Consider the following 17,005-nt stretch of genomic DNA (forward strand, 5'->3'; position numbering starts at 1 on the left):
GGATTATCAAGAACTGGGAACTAAATTAAAGAACAAGTCCTCTAGGGTTATAATCTCTGGGTTACGACTCAACCCACACGCAAATTGTCATAGCGATGCAAGATCAGGGGAAGTAAACACATGGCTAAAAGTGTGGTACAGGAAGGAGGGGTTCCTTTTCATGGGCACTGGCATCAGTATTAGAACAGGAGGGATCTATACCATTGGAACAGTCTCCACCTGAACCGAGCTGGGACCAATGTTCTGGTGAACAGTGCAAATAGCGTGGTCAACAGGACTTTAAATTAGAAAGTGGACAGTACGTGAAGGATAAAACTCCAAGTAGTATAATGGCCAATGGGAAACAAAGCAGCAGGTTAACATCTGTGGGGGCGGATCCAATTGCATGGAAAAATACGAAAAAAATTAAAAGAAAGGAGAACTCAGAAGAGGTTATTAAAATCTCCAGCACACAAAACAGGACAGTGTTTGGAAAGGTTTAGGAATCAAACTTCAAGCACACTGTATAAACAAATGACAATGAGAAGAGGGACAGTCAATACAGGACTGAAGGTGTTGTATCTGAATGCACGCAGTATACAAAATAAGGTAAATGAGAAATTGGCAGGTATGATGCAGTGGGCATCACGGAGATGTGGCTGCAAGGGGATCAGGACTGGGAGCTAAATAACCAAGGGTATACATCCTATTGAAAAGACAGAGACAGTAGAAACTACTGATGCTGGCGTCTGAGATAACAAGGTGTGGAGCTGGATGAACACAGCAGGTCTGGCAGCATCAGAGGAGCAGGAACCTGAAACGTCAGCTTTCCTGCTCCTCTGATGCTGCCTGGCATGCTGTGTTCATTCAGTTCCACACCTTGTTATTTATAGAAAAGACAAACAGGTGAGAAGAGGGGGTGGGGTTGCCTTATTAGTAAGAAATTAAATTAAATCAATAGCAAGAAATGAAGTAGGGTCAGATGACGTAGCATTTGTGTGGGTAGAGTTGAGGAACCGCAAAGGTTAAAAAATCCCATGACAGGAGTTATGTACAGGCTTCCAAACAGTGTCAGGATTTGGGGCACAAGATAGATCAGGAGATAGAAAAGGCACATAAGAAAGGCAAAGTTACAGTGATCATGGAGGATTTCAATATGCAGATGGACTGGGAAAATCAGGTTGGTAGTGGAATGCGAGAAAAATAATTTTATGGAATGTCTATGAGATGGTTTTTTGGAGCAGCTTGTGGTGGAACCCACTAGGGAACTGGCAATTCTGGATTTAGTGTTGTGCAATGAGACAGACTTGATAAAGGATCTTAAGGTAAAGGACCCTTTGGGGGCAGTGACCATATATGATAGAATTTACTCCGCAATTTCAGAGGGAGAAGGTGGAATCAGATGAAATAGCATGACAGCTGAATAAAGGCAACTACAGAGGCATGAGAGGGGAGCTGATTAAAACTGACTGGAAGAGGAGCCGAGCAGGTAAGACGTTGGAAAACCAATAGCAGGAGTAATTTGGGACACTCAGCAAACATTCATCTCCAGGAAAAAGCAGCATACTAATTGAAGAGAAGGCAACTATTGATGACAAAGGAATTCAAGGACTGCATAAAAGTAAAGGAGAAAGCATACAATGCAGCGAAGGGCAGTCTACATTGGAGAGAACTGGGAAGCCTAAACAGATGAACACAGTGCAATTAAAAAAAGAAAGAAGGAGGAAGAAGATTAAATATGAGGGTAAGCTAGCCAGTAATGTAAAAGAAGATTGCAAGAGTTCTTTAGATATATAAAGGGCAAAAGACAGATAATGGGCTGCTGGAAAATGATGGAGTAGTAGTAATGGGGAACAAAGAAATAGCTGAGAAACTGAATAAGTACTTTGCCTCAGTCTTAACGGTTGGAGACATGAATAATATCACAAAAATTCAACAGAGTTGGGAGGCAGAGGTGAGTATAGTGGCTGTCACCAGGGAGGTGGTGTGGAAAAATGGAAAAGGTCTTAAAGAGGACAGATCACCTGGACAAGATGGACTGCACCCCAGTGTTCTGAAGGAGACAGCTGAAGAGATAGTGGAGGTGTCAGTGGTGATCTTTCAGGAATAACTAGAGTCAGGGAGGGCCCCAGAGGATTGGAAAATCACTAATGTAACCTCCTGTTTAAGAAGGGAGTAAAGCAAAACACAGGAAATTACAGGCCAACTTGCCTGACCTCTATCGCTGGTAACATTTGAGTCCATCGTGAAGAATGAGAATTCTGAATACTTGGTAGTGCATAGTAAAACAGGACGAAATCAGTGAGGCTTCATCAAGGGGAGGTCATGCCTGACAAATCTGTTAGAATCTTTTGAGGAACCAACGAGCTGGTTAGGCCAAGGACAGCCAGTGAATATTATCTACCTAGTCTCCAAGATGGTCTTCAACAAGGTGCCATATAGCAGGCTGCTGAGTAAGATAAGGGCCCATGATGTTAGAGGAAAGGTAATAGCATGGATAGACAATTGGCTGTCTGGCAGAAAGCAGAGAGTGGGGTTAAAAGGTGGTGACTACTGGAGACAAATGTTGTTCCACAAGCGTCAGTGTTGGGGCCACAACTTTTCACTTTATACATTAATAATCTAGATGAAGGAATTGAGGGCATTCTGGTTAAGTTTGTAGACAACAGGTGGAGGAGCAGGTGATATTGAGGAGGTAGGGAGGTTGCAGAATTATTTAGACAGGTTAGGAGAGTGGGCAAAGAAGTGACAGATAGAATACAACTAGGGAAGTGTGAGGTCATGCACTTTGGTAGGAAGAATTCAGGTATGGACTATTTTCTAAACGGAGAGAAAATTCAGAAATCTGACATGCAAAGGGACTTGGGAGTCCTCGTCCAGGACTCTCCAAGTAAACTTGCAGGTTGAGTTGTAGTTAGGAAAGCAAATACATTGTTGGCATTTATTTTGCGAGGGCTAGATTATAAAAGCAGAGATATATTTCTGAGGCTTTGTAGTATTAGAGTATTGCGATCAATTTTGGGCCCCATACTTCAGGAAGGATGTACTGGCCTTAGTGCAGGTCCAGAGGAAGTTCTTGAGAATGGTGCCAGGAGTGAAAGACTTAACATATGAGGAACATTTGAAGACCCTGGGTTCATGCTCGATGGAATTCAGAAGGATTGGGGGTGGTGTTGGTGGGGGGAGCAGGTGTGGAGATTGAATTTAAATTTACAGAACACTGAATGGCCTGGACAGAGTAGAAATAGAGAAGATGTTTCCATTAGCAGGAGAGACTAGGACTTACAGGCAGTCTTAGAGTAAAGGGAAAATCCTTTAGAATGGAGATAAGGATAATCTTCAGCTAGAAAGTGGCGAATTTAAGGAATTCATTGCCACTGAAGGTGGAGGCCAGGTATTGAGTGTATTTAAGACAGAGGTAGACAGGTTGTTGATTGTCAAAGGGGTCAAGGGGATCAAGGGTTACAGGGAGATAGCAGGAGAATCAGGTTCAGAAACTTATCAGCCATGATTGAATAGCAGACCAGACTCGATGGGCCAATTAGACTAATTTCTGGTCATAGAGGAATCTGAGATCAGATTGGTCTTACAACTACAGCAGTAGTTTTCTTAAAGAAACAGGGTGGCACAGCAGGTCAGTGGTTAACACTACTGTCTCACAGCACCAGGGACCTGGGTTTGATTCCACACTTGGGCGACTGTCTGTGTGGAGTTTGCACATTCTCCTAGTATCTGCATGGACTTCCTCTGGGTGCTCCAGCTTCCTCCCACAGTACAAAAAAAGTGCAGGTTGGGTGAATTGGCCATGCTAAATTGCCCATAGTGTGCAGGGATGTGCAGGCTAGATGGATTAGCTATGCAAAATGCAGGGATAGAGTAGTGGGGGGGGGAGGGGGGGGGGCGTGGATCTGGGTGGGACGTTGTTCAGAGTGTCGGTGTCGACTTGATGGGCCTAATGGCTTGCTCCCACGCTGTAGGGATTCTATGATTCTATGAAACATAACTGTACTAAGGCTGTTTTGATCTCATGGCTACAAAAATAAAAAAACTTAGTTAGGTAGCTGCTTGCACAAACTCAGTACATCTAAAACATTTTGCAGACAACTAAATTATTTTGAAGTTGTTACTGCTGTAATGCTGAAAATAAGGCAGCTAATTTGCATATAGTAAGACATAAATCAACAATGTGATGATAATCAGAACATGATCTTTTCAGTAAGGTTGACTAAAGGATAATTATTTGCTAGGTCATGATGCTGCGTTTAGAAATAGTACATGGGTCTTTAGAGCCAGATTTGAACTTAGCTCTCCCAAAAGACAGTACTTCCAAAAGTGCAGCATTCCTTCAGTACAGTATTGGAACGTTAGTCTAGATGTTGTTGTCAAATCATTTGAGGGGGATTTGAACCCACAAATCTCTAATTCAGAACAGACAATGTTATCCACTGCACTGAAAACAACAAATGCTGGAGGTCACAGCGGGTCAGAAAGCATCCATTGAGAGACAGCATGCTAAAATTTCGAGTCTAGATGACTCTTCGCCAGAGCTCGTTTTTATCAACTGAGCCATGGCCAACACCTAGTAGGTTATCAGAGATAATGGGAACTGCAGATGCTGGAGAATCCGAGGTAACAAAGTGTGGAGCTGGATGAACGCAGCAGGCCAAGTAGCATCTTAGGAGCACAAAAGCTGACGTTTTGGGCCCAGGTTATGTTCCTGATGCTGTATAATTTAAGAGATTTAAATATCTTTAAATATTTTTAAAATCTTATTTTTTCGAAGTCACTCTATCAAGCATCATTAGCATAGTCGTGTTATAAAATTTTAACTGGAGTTAAGATAAAATCTATTCCTTTATAATCATTTTATAATAGTCAATGATTAATAAGTATTCTTCAAGCTTAAATTAAACTTGGGTAATTTGTTTTGTAATACTTACATAAAAGATTACGTATTATGACAGGGTGTGACATCTTTCACCAACTATAACCAAATTAGAAGGTAATATTGACCTTTTGTTAATTGTGCAAATTAGCTTGATCAACTATACACCTTTTGTTAATTGTGCAAATTAGCTTGATCAACTATACACCTTTCCTAATTTTCCGTTTCCACTGACTATGAGGTGTCAAAATTGAGTCTTTTGCATATGTAGTTATTTTGAAGGAAGACGAATATCATACAACTCAATCCTTTCAAAGGCTCAAGCAATGAGCTCAACAAATGTTCTGAATTCAAGATGTAGAAAGCTCTGACTAACTTGCTATCCAGCAGATCCATGAGTGGTTGGAGAACATTATCAGCATCCTGAGCCACACTGTTACAAGCACTGGCAGGGACATTTCCTGTTCCTTTCACCTGGCTCAGAATATCTCCCATCTGTTTCACACATTCTTCAATGTGAGGCTGAAAACTGAAAAGTACAAAAAAAATTCAAGCATGACATTATAAATAAATCAAGCTTTAAAACAAACCGGGATAAAGACCTAAAACACAAGATTAAATTCTGATATCTTTTGTGCTAGGTCTTTAATCTCATTTGCAATGGTTAATGTGCAAATAAATCAATGAAAATGAACATTTTTTAATAATTTTGATTACAAAACTAGGTGCTTCTTATACCAATGAAATTGTTACTAACACCCTGGACTTATTACCTACTAGATAACACGTTAAAAAGTTATAAAATAAAAATAAAAACAAAGAATTCGCTGCCGAAAATCTGAAAAACAAACAGAGAGTACTGACGAACTCAATCAGTCTGGCAGCATCTGTGGACACAGATGCAGAGTTAACATTTCAAGTCCAGAGACCCTTCATTATTATGCTGGTTATAAAAAATGATTTCCTCAAAGTAGTAAATACCAGAATCATTATCTCTGCATAAGGTACTGTCTGGCCCGAGTACAGTGTTTTGTTGCAGGACAATCATTAGAACACCAGTGTAATAAACTATCAAGTGTGCATTAGTGGTCATTTTATAGTGCACATTTCGAAAATAGCTCAACAAAAAGACACATTTCATCAAAACTTTTCATCTTGCGCTCATCAGAAAACTTGCAGGAAATACCAACATAAAGGGAGAACAAAATTTTATTGTATGGGAAAAGGTTTTGACTTGTTGGTAAGTGGATTCCGATTGGCAGAATGCACCAGCGAGATAACAACTGACAGTTAACTGGCAAGTTTTGTTCAAATCAGGCAAGTTGAATCTGATTGATCAAGGTACTGACCTGTGAAATGGATCACAGAATGGCTGTCACCTGTTTTGTTGAGTTGAAATAGGAACAATATGAGGACATGTTCTTTCTGTCTGCAAAGAACTAGGCCCTGTACATAAACCTATTTTTCTAATCAACTTGTACTGAGGCACACACCTCTGCAGCAGGTGGGACTTGAACCCTCTCAGTACAGAGATAGGGGCACTATCGTTGTGCCACAACAGGGCCCATACCTGTTGATTAACTTTTTTTTAAAAAATCAACCTGTACAGAGTTGTTATTGCACACCTCTGAAGCTGGTGGGACTTGAACCTAGGCCTCTTGATCCAGGGGTAGGGACACTACCACTACATCACAAGAGGCTCATACCCTGTATACTAATAGTTGTAGCTTCCAATGCACGAAGGTGTGTTCAGTGAGCTCAACTGATGATCTTAAATTGGTTAATATCATAGGCAGACTTACAACAACACGGTACTGACCCTACCCAATTAAAGGGATATAACCTATCAGTCTGAGATTACAGCCTTAACATCTAGTACAACATTGACTATGAAATTCATGTACCATATAAGTCATTTGCATGATGGGCATCTTCTGCCTGTACTTTTTTTTAAACCTTTCTTCATTTACAGAATGAGGGTGTCACTTTTAGGCAGCGTTTATTGCCCATCCCCAATTTCCCAGAGGGCAGTGAGAGTCGACCACATTGTTGTGGGTCTGGAGCCACATGTAGGGTAGACGAGGTAAGGATAGCATTTTCCTTCCCTAAGGGGCATTAGTGAATCAGATGGTTTTTTTTTCCTGACAATCAGCAACGGAATCATGGTTATCACTAGATTCTTAACTCCAGAAATTTATTGAATTCAAATTGTACGGTATGCCTTGGCAGGATTTGAGCCCAGAACATTATCTTAGTCTCTGGATTAACGGTCCAGCCATTGCCTCCACTTGCTTGGAAAACTCAAAGTAAGGGTACATATTTAGATGCAATTCTGCAACTGGACAACATTTGCTAAATAATCCTGAGTGTCCTAGGATGCATAGGCTAGGTGGATTACCCATCGGTAAGTTCAGGGTTACGGGGGTAGGCATTCTTCAGAGGCCTGAAGTAGATTTGATGGGCTGAAAGGCCTCTTTCCAGACTGTAGGGATTCTATGAATTTTGCTGACTCTTAACTTAAGATAGTCACCCTCTCACTGTGGTGCAGTTACTTGTACTGGAAGGTACATATATTAATACATAGAGTGTTGTGTTCTTTGCAGACAGTAAGAAAATGCATACAGCATGCCCTTTTTAACTTCAACAGGGGAACAATCATTCTCCATTTTTTTTTCTCAATGACAATACCTCCAAATTTCAACAAAGCTTGGAAATTAGTCACTATCTAACTGGTACATTCTCCATGACAACAACTCTATCGATCCAAGCCCACTTGTCAACGAATCAGCTCTTTCTTCTCATTCTTTGAGTCTTTGGTATTTCTTGCACGTGTGTGATGTGTGCAATACTCAAATGTACATTTGCTTGAAAATTGAAAAGTTTCATACCGAACTTAGTCATTTAGAAAATTCTTCATTTCATAGGTAGTTTCCAGTTCATAACTAATTTAATTTCAGACGTATTTTAAGCATCAAAAGATGTTAAGTTCATACCTTAATGCAAACACCCTGCTGAGATCATCCAGCACGTTATTCAGTTTGATTTGCAGCTCTTTTAAGATGTCACTGGCTTCAGCATTCAACTGAAAATACAAATGGGTATTTTGCTATATAAACAGTAGTCATTCAGAAAGATACAAGCTATAATAACAGGTTGAAAAATAAATTAGCAAAGAATTTTAAAAAAATAGTTGAGGGCCAGAAACAAGCAGTAAAATGTTCTATCCTTGTTCATATGCTCATATCGTTTTCATAATTGCACAACTGAATAGCACATCAAAATAAGCTTCAGAATTTCTTATTGATAAGTACTGTACTTGAGTTTGTATAAATCCAATGTACAACTTATCTCTCTGAACAGGAAAGGAATTGCAACACATACCAATGATTCGCTTGAATTATAGAATAATACCACGTTACAGAATTAAAAAACATTCATCACAAATAGTTCCAACTCTTGAGATATGAACACTCCATCGCAGAAGCTAATGGCTGTGCATGATCATGAACAGTGATGTCATTTCAATGCAAATTAGCCTAGAAAGAGGTAGTATTTACTTTTTGTAACAAAGTAGCACCTATATTCACTTTTGGGATGAGGGCATCACTTGCTACACAGCTGTTACTGCCTCTCCCTAGTTGCCCTTGAGGAGGTGGTAGTGAGCTGCCTTCTTGAACCGCTACAGTTCATGGGCTGTAGGTACACCCGCAATGCCGTTAGGAAGCAAATTTCAGGATTTTAACCCAATTACAGTGGAGGAGCAACAATGAACTTCCAAGTCAGGATCATGGGTGGTTTGGAGGAGGGGAGTGTTCCCATGCATTTGCTCCCCTTGTCCTTCTGGATAGAAGTGGCCAAGGGCTTGGAAAGTGTTGTCCAAGGATCTTTGGTGAATTTCTGCAGTGTATCTTGTAGATAGTAGAAACTGCTACTACTAAATGTTGGTGGTGGAGGGAGCAGATGCTTGCAGATGTGATACCAATCAAGTAGGCTGCTTTGAGTGGAAACTGAAAAGTTTGAGCGTTGTTGGAGCTGCATTCATCCAAGCAAGTGGGGAGTATTCCATCACACTACTGACCTGTGTCTTTTAAATGGCGGGCAGGTGTTAAGGGGTCAGGAAGTGAGTTACTCACCACTGTATTCCTCGCCACCGATGTGTTCTTGTAGACACTGTACTTGTAGGGTGAGTCGAGTCCAGTTGAGTTTCTGGTCAATGGTAATACCCAGGAAGTTGATAGTGGGGGATTCAGTGATGGGAACACCATTGAATGTCAAGGGGTGGCGATTAGATTATATCTTATTGGATATAGCCATTGCTTGGCAATTGTGTGGTGAATGAGTTACTTGCCATTCATCAGCCCAACCTGGATATTGTCCATGTCTTGCAGCATTCGAAATGGACTATTTCAGTATCCTGGGAGATGCAAATAGTGCTGAAAACTCTAATTGTCAGCAAACATCTCCACTTCTGACCTTATGATGGAGGGAAGGTCATTGAAGAATCAGCTGAAGATGGTTGGACTGAGGACACTACATTAAGGAATTTCTAAGGCGATGTCCCGGAGTTGAGATGACTGACGTCCAAAAAGTACAGCTAACTTTCCAAATGCCAGGTATGACTACAGCTTTACGCCTTTTTCAACTGGCTTTTGCTTTTTCTCCAGCAAGCCTCCAGGTGCTCAATGCCTTCCCAGATGCTCCTCCTCCACTTTAGACAGTTTTGGGCCAGTGATTTCCAGGTGTCAGTGGGAATGCTGCACTTCACCAGTGAGGCCTTGAGAGTATCCCTGAAACATTTCCTCTATCCACCTGGGGCTTGCCTGCTGTTTTAAAGCTGAGAGTAGAGCACCTGCTTGGGGTGCCTCCTGTCGGTTATGTGGATGCCATGCCTAGCCGTTGCAGCCAATCAAGGGTGGTCAGTGCCTCGATACTGGGGATGTTGGCCTGGTTGAAGATGCTGGTGTTGGTACATCTGTCTCCCCAGCAGATTCACAGGATCTTGTGCAGGCAGCATTGGTGATATTGCTCCAGTGCCTTATGGTGTCTGCTGTAGACAGTACAAGTCTCAGAGCCATATAGAAGGGCAGGAACGACAGCTTGATTGCACTATTGCTGACACTCTCCTTCATATTATTGATGATTAAGGGTAGATTAACAGGGTGGTCAATGGCCAGGTTGGTTTTGCTCTGTTTTTTGTGTACAACATTGTCTGTCCCACAACTTTTACAGTATCCAATGCCTCCAACTTGATATCACATGGACTGAATCAAACTGGATGAAGACTGGCATCTGTAACACTAGGGATCACTGGAGGAGGTCAAGAAGGAGAACTGACTCGACATTCCTAGCTGAAGACTGCCGAGAATGCTTCAGACTTAGCTTTTGCACTTAGGTGTTGGGGTCTTCTGTCATTAAGGACAGATATGTTTGTGGAACCTCCACCTCTACTGGAGTTGTTTAATTGTCCACCACCATTCATGACTGGAAATGGTAGGACTACAGAGCTTAAATCTGGTCCATTGGTTGTGGGATTGGCTATTAATATCTATCACTTGCTGCTTCTGCTGTTTGGCACAACAGTAATACTGTTAAGGTATGTCCTCATGAACTCTCCGTTGAACCAGGAATGATCCCCTGGTGTGCTGCTAATTGTTGAGTGGGGGATATGCCAGGCCATGAGGTTGTAGATTGTGTGCAAGTATAATTCTGCTGTTGTTGATGCCCCACAGCATCTCAGATACCCAGTCTTGAGTTGCTAGATGTTCAAAATCTGTCCTATTTAGCAGTGGTAATGCCAGATAAAATGATGAAGGGTATTCTCAATGTGAAGGCAGGACTTCATCTCCACAAATCCTGGACATCATCTTAGTGATACGTTCAAGGATGGACACATTTGCAGCCAGTAGATTGGTGAGGATGAGGTCAATTACATTTTACAGCTTGGTTCTCTCACCACCAGCTACAGAACCAGTCTAGCAGCTATGTCCTTTAGGACATGACTAACTTGATCAGTAGCACTGCTACTGAGCCACTTCTGGTAGTAGACATTGCACTGTCCCAACAAGAGTACCTTTTGCATCCTTGCCATACTTACGTGTTTCCTCCAAGGGTTGTTCAACATTCATCAGCCATGGTAATCAGCAGGTTTCCTTGGCCTTGTTTAACCTGATGCCGTAAGACATCATGCCATCATGTTGGAGTCAACGTTGAGGACTCCAGGGCAACTCACTCCCTCTGTACACCACTGTGTGCCACCTCTTCTGGGTCTGTCCTGTCCGTGGGACAGGTCAAATCCAGGGATGGTGATGGTGGCACCTGGGAGATTGTAAAGTATGATTTTGTGAAGCTATTGCTTGACTAGCCTGTGAGACAGCTCTCCAAATTTTGGCACTAGCTATCAGATATTAGTAAGGAAGACTTTGCAGGGTCAAAGGGCTGATTTTGCTGGTGTCTAGATCAATGCCAGGTGTTATATCTAGTTTCATTTCTTTCTAGAGTTTTATTAGAAACTCCAAAACATTACCTGAGCTTCTGGATTAGTAATAAATAGAATAGAATCCTTACAGTGTGGAAGCAGTCCATTTGGCCCATGGAGTCTACATGGACCCTCTGAAGAACATCCCACTCAGAGCCAGCCTCCGACCCTATCCCTGTAACCCCTCATTTCGAATGGCTAACCCACCTACCCTGCACATCATGGCAATTTAGCATGGTCAATCCACTAACCAGCAAATCTTTGGGCTATAAAGGGGAAACAGGAGCACCCAGAGGAAACTGATGCAGACACAAGGAGAATGTGCAAACTCCACACAAACAGTCACTCCAGGCAGGAATCAAACATGGGTCTCTGGCACTGAGAGGCAGCAGTGCTAACCACTGTGTGAATAATCTAGTGATAGTGCCATTAGGCCAATTCCATTGCTGTTATTCCATTGAGGTCAGGATCTGCAGCCTCACATGTCAGTTGGATAGCTGGTCTGATAGGGTCTGTCCAGTCAAGGAATGACAGTGGCTGCAGTCAAGGCAGCAGTCAATATTGCGATGCAGTCTGTCCCAAGGTGCCCTCCATCAGACATCTACGAAACTGACAAGTCCCATTGATTCCTATCATCTGGGATTCCTCCGTAGTTCCCATCTGCTGCAACATTCCCTTCATGGAAGGGAAGCTTTCACAAATATTGCTGCAAAAGAGAATGTAAACTCCACAGTGACACCCTTTAAATGTCACACAGACTGGAGAATTGCCCTCAGCCTGCATATGGATTCAATTATTTTGTCAAGGAATGGTATACTCAGTTCTGATTGCTGTACCTCTGAAGGAATGAGTATTTTTACCAACAGCCTCTGCACATGTTCATTCACCTCCCACTCTGTTTGTGTTGAATGGACATAGGTGATGCATGGATTGCCATATTTCTGACAACGTAAATACTTTGGACATATCATGGAGAGATATGAACAGAACTGAAAAGGAAAACACCCAAGGTACCACCTTAGTGTCTGAAAACAGAAGCTTGCAACATTGGCTCATTATGGCACTGAAATTTCTTGATGTTTCAGTTGTTCACTTTCATTATACATAGGATTAATTCCAAACAGTTGGTCAAATGATCTTATGCATGGAATTTCTCTGCTGATTGCCAAACAATCAACCCCTGCCTTCCCCAGCAATTGAATGAAATTATTTTCAAGTATGATATGGTGTCAGAAGTATCAAGGAAATTTAAGATCACAATTAACATAAATCCATCGAGGTTTAACTTCAAAATATTTAAAACCAAAAATGAAGTTAGAATTTAAAATTCTTACATCTTTTCCTCCCATTGCTTCAAACATCTTCTCCAGTTGTACACGAAGCTGCTGGATGTTGTTCATTAGAATACACGGCTATAAAAAGTACAAGATTATTATTTTTTATGTATTGTCACAGCCTTTTACTTTCAAGTGGAAAAAAGCTAAAAGTTGACAAAATATAAATAATTGTGAAACTATAAGTAACATATTTTAAAGTTTTAAAAAAATTTTGATATGTTTATTTTATTATATAGAGTTTCTAAATGCCACATTGTCAAGTATCGAGAAAAGCATCTTAAAATTCTACTAAGTTATATATTTAGAGAATGTAAAAAGCTAAGTCAATTTTTAAGGGAATATCAGGAAAATATTTTGAACAAACCAATGGAAAAAAGTAAAACAACAAAAATAAAATGATAATTTTCAGGGCAATATCATAAAGCAAACACAGGGACTATATTCTTTTGCAATTACAACTGCCAACAATTAAATCCTGCACAATTAATTAATTTTCAAAATAAAGGGGAGCTTGGATCCCATTAAGATGTTTCTCATCCATATTTCTGTCTTGAGTGCAGTAACATTGATAGGATCTGTGTCTAGTCAATGTTAATTCTTGAATCCTATTAAACATGAAATAGGGAACATTGGCATGCTGCTGGAGACAGACAGATTAATAAGGCATGCCCCATTAGACTCTCCTTAATCATTCCTAGTGTATAAAATATTCAGTGAAATTATATGGAAGATGTCAATGAGTGAGTCATAGATTCTGTACAGCCTTTTGCATTTGTGTTTGTGAAACAATGAAACAGTAGTTACATCTTTCTGTACTCTTTTAAAAATGTTTGTTATCGGTGCACATGACTTCCAAAAGAATTCACAGCAAGTTTCTGCTGTTAGATTTTGTAAACTAGTAAGTGAGGAACACAATTTGGATTTCTTTTTCCTTTTATATTCTTATGAATGCAATGTAATAACTTTAACATACTGGAGAAGATATTTATCCCACACATTCTTCTGTTAACTGAGCAAAATACATATTAACATGGTAAAAAAGAAACCAGGTTGAAACAGGTAAGTAGGGTCGATCAGGGATAGCATAGGGAATTTGTGTGTGGAGTCTGAGGTGGTAGGGGAAGCCCTAAATGAGTTTTTTGCTTCTGTCTTTACGAAAGAAACGAACTTTGTAGTGAATGAAACCTTTGAAGAGCAGGTGTGCATGCTGGAATGGATCGAGATAGAGGAAGCTGATGTGCTGAAAATTTTGTCAAACATTAAGATTAACAAGTCGCCAGGCCCGGACCAGCTTTGTCCTCAGCTGCTTTGGGAAACGAGAAATGCAATTGCTTCGCCACTTGCGAAGATCTTTGCATCCTCGCTCTCCACTGGAGTTGTACCTGAGGACTGGAGAGAGGCAAATGTAATTCCTCTCTTCAAGAAAGGAAATAGGGAAATCCCCGGCAATTACAGACCAGTAAGTCTCACGTCTGTCGTCTGCAAGGTGTTAGAAAGGATTCTGAGGGATAGGATTTATCATCTGGAAGAGCATGGCTTAATTAAATGCAGTCAACACGGCTTTGTGAGGGGTAGGTCATGCCTCACAAACCTTATCGAGTTCTTTGAGGATGTGACTAGAAAAGTTGATGAGGGTCGAGCTGTGGATGTGGTGTATATGGACTTCAGCAAGGCATTTGATAAGGTTCCCCATGGTAGGCTCATTCAGAAGGTCAGGAGGAATGGGATACAGGGGAACTTAGCTGCCTGGATACAGAATTGGCTGGCCAACAGAAGACAGCGAGTGGTAGTAGAAGGAAAATATTCTGCCTGAAAGTCAGTGGTGAGTGGTGTTCCACAGGGCTCTGTCCTTGCGCCTCTGCTGTTGTAATTTTTATTAATGATCTGGGTGAGGGGATTGAAGGATGGGTCAGCAAGTTTGCAGACGACACAAAGGTCGGAGGTGTCATTGACAGTATAGAGGGCTGTTGTAGGCTGCTGCGGGACATTGACAGGATGCAGAGATGGGCTGAGAGGTGGCAGATGGAGTTCAACCTGGATAAATGCGAGGTGATGCATTTTGGAAGGTCGAATTTGAAAGCTGAGCACAGGATTAAGGATAGGATTCTTGGCAGTATGGAGGAACAGAGGGATCTTGGTGCGCAGATACATAGATCCCTTAAAATGGCCACCCAAGTGGACAGGGTTGTTAAGAAAGCATATGGTGTTTTGGCTTTCATTAGCAGGGGGATTGAGTTTAAGAGTCGTGAGATCTTGTTGCAGCTCTATAAAACTTTGGTTAGACCGCACTTGGAATACTGCGTCCAGTTCTGGTCACCCTATTATAGGAAAGATGTGGATGCTTTGGAGAGGGTTCAGAGGAGGTTTACCAGGATGCTGCCTGGACTGGAGGGCTTATCTTATGAAGAGAGGTTGACTGAGCTCGGACTCTTTTCATTGGAGAAAAGGAGGAGGAGAGGGGACCTAATTGAGGTATACAAGATAATGAGAGGCATAGATAGAGTTGATAGCCAGAGACTATTTCCCAGGGCAGAAAAGGCTAACACGAGGGGTCATAGTTTTAAGCTGGTTGGAGGAAAGTATAGAGAGGGGATGTCAGAGGCGGGTTCTTTACACAGAGAGTTGTGAGAGCATGGAATGCGTTGCCAGCAGCAGTTGTGGAAGCAAGGTCATTGGGGAAATGTAAGAGACTGCTGGACATGCATATGGTCACAGAAATTTGAGGGTGCATACATGAGGATCAATGGTTGGCACAACATCGTGGGCTGAAGGGTCTGTTCTGTGCTGTACTGTTCTATGTTCTAAATGGCAAATAATAAAAAGGAAAGGCAGGTTTAGGACTTCTGAATCTTATTGCAAGTAAGGAATATTACAAGAGCCCACAAATGACTGAGATTTTAAAACAAGTGGCAGTGTGGAGTTTCTTTTCATGTATGCAAATCAAAAGAGAGATTAAGATTTGTAAAAGGAAATAAAGTTTTCTATATGGAATGGTAACAATGCCATTTGCACTAACATAAAATGGATTGGTAAGAGGTGAAAGAAAAAAAAAATCAACTAATAGTGAAAATCTGAAACAAAAATAGAAATATTGGATAGAAAAAGAAACTTAAGTTTATATAGAGCCATTCGTGACTTCACAACAGACCAAATGGCTTTAACAGCAATTAAATACAGACATAAAGAGTAATGACTACTTTGGTACAACTTGTGCACAATGGGCAACAAACAGAAATATAATAATAATCAAACAATCCACTTGGTTGTTTAGTTGACAAATTTACACATGCTGGGCCACATGTAAATATATTTCAGGCCTATTGCTAACTGTAAAGAGATAGTACAAGTTGGTGTTTGGGGTGATTATTCTGCCATCAGTTCTAAAACCATCCAAAACCATTCCTCATGGTCTCTCTTTACAGATGCTACTATTACTGCTGTGTTTACGCAACATTACTTGAATCTAAGAAGGTACTTGCATGCTACAAAATATCTTATACATATTATGAGGAATAGTTTACCACTTTCTCCTTCGAACAATGTGATGCATAATCCTTAGCTATTATCTCAGCATACTGCAGTAGCACATTACTGATAGTCTAAAGAAAGAAAATAATTTTGAGAAACTCAAGAGTTTGCCTTTTCTGTAAAAAAGATACAAAACAATAGCAGACATTGAAATACTGTGCCCGTGTGCAATTTATTCAGAAGTTCATCATTTTCCTATTTCAATATCACATCATCCTCATATTTTGGCTATATTGATTTTTTTAAAAAGCACATATTAGCATACATCTTCACAACAGTAAGCATTTGTATGTTTTATTCAGTTCTTTACAGCATGGCAATGTTAAACTTCAGGCATAGTGCAATGCACTACCCAAACTTTTGGATCCCACATTGAAGGAAATAATACATCACTGCTCTTCATTATGTTACCAGAAAAAAAAGGTCTTTTTTTCCCCTACTTTCTCCCACCTGTTTTGTGGCAAGAAATTGTTTCAATAGTTTCCCAGCATATGTTTCCATTTCAGGGACTTTCACTTGAAAGTGATAGTAAATATCGAGTATGTTGGACCACATCTGACCCACATTTAAGTAATAGGATCAGAAGTAAAATATGTGATACACTTCCCATCATCAAAAACCTTGGCGCTGCTAGGTGTTAACATTTCTATGGCAGGATGTTGTGAATGGTGGAGAGAGCCTTCTATAAAATTCAATGAACTAGCAAGCCAAGTCCATTGATTACAGAGTGAGTAACTGCATTAGACAAGGTTGCAATTCTTCTTTAAAAAAAGTTTTTTTTGTTATTACAGGTCGAACAAT

The 17,005-nt window shown here is 40.8% G+C and overlaps 1 protein-coding gene across 1 annotated transcript in view; it reads right to left on the minus strand.

Moving 5' to 3' along the window:
- LOC125465730 (protein unc-13 homolog A-like) overlaps positions 1 to 17,005 on the minus strand; it is a 390,692-nt gene that overhangs the window by 63,913 nt on the left and 309,774 nt on the right. The window contains exons 31-34 of the mRNA XM_059638582.1: positions 16,198 to 16,275; positions 12,674 to 12,751; positions 7,858 to 7,946; positions 5,241 to 5,393 (exon numbers count right to left, since the gene is read on the minus strand). Coding sequence (XP_059494565.1) covers positions 5,241 to 5,393; positions 7,858 to 7,946; positions 12,674 to 12,751; positions 16,198 to 16,275 — 398 coding nt within the window. The remainder of the gene's footprint in view (positions 1 to 5,240; positions 5,394 to 7,857; positions 7,947 to 12,673; positions 12,752 to 16,197; positions 16,276 to 17,005) is intronic.

Source organism: Stegostoma tigrinum, chromosome 30, assembly GCF_030684315.1.
Source record: "Stegostoma tigrinum isolate sSteTig4 chromosome 30, sSteTig4.hap1, whole genome shotgun sequence".
NCBI classification, from domain to species: Eukaryota; Metazoa; Chordata; class Chondrichthyes; order Orectolobiformes; family Stegostomatidae; genus Stegostoma; species Stegostoma tigrinum.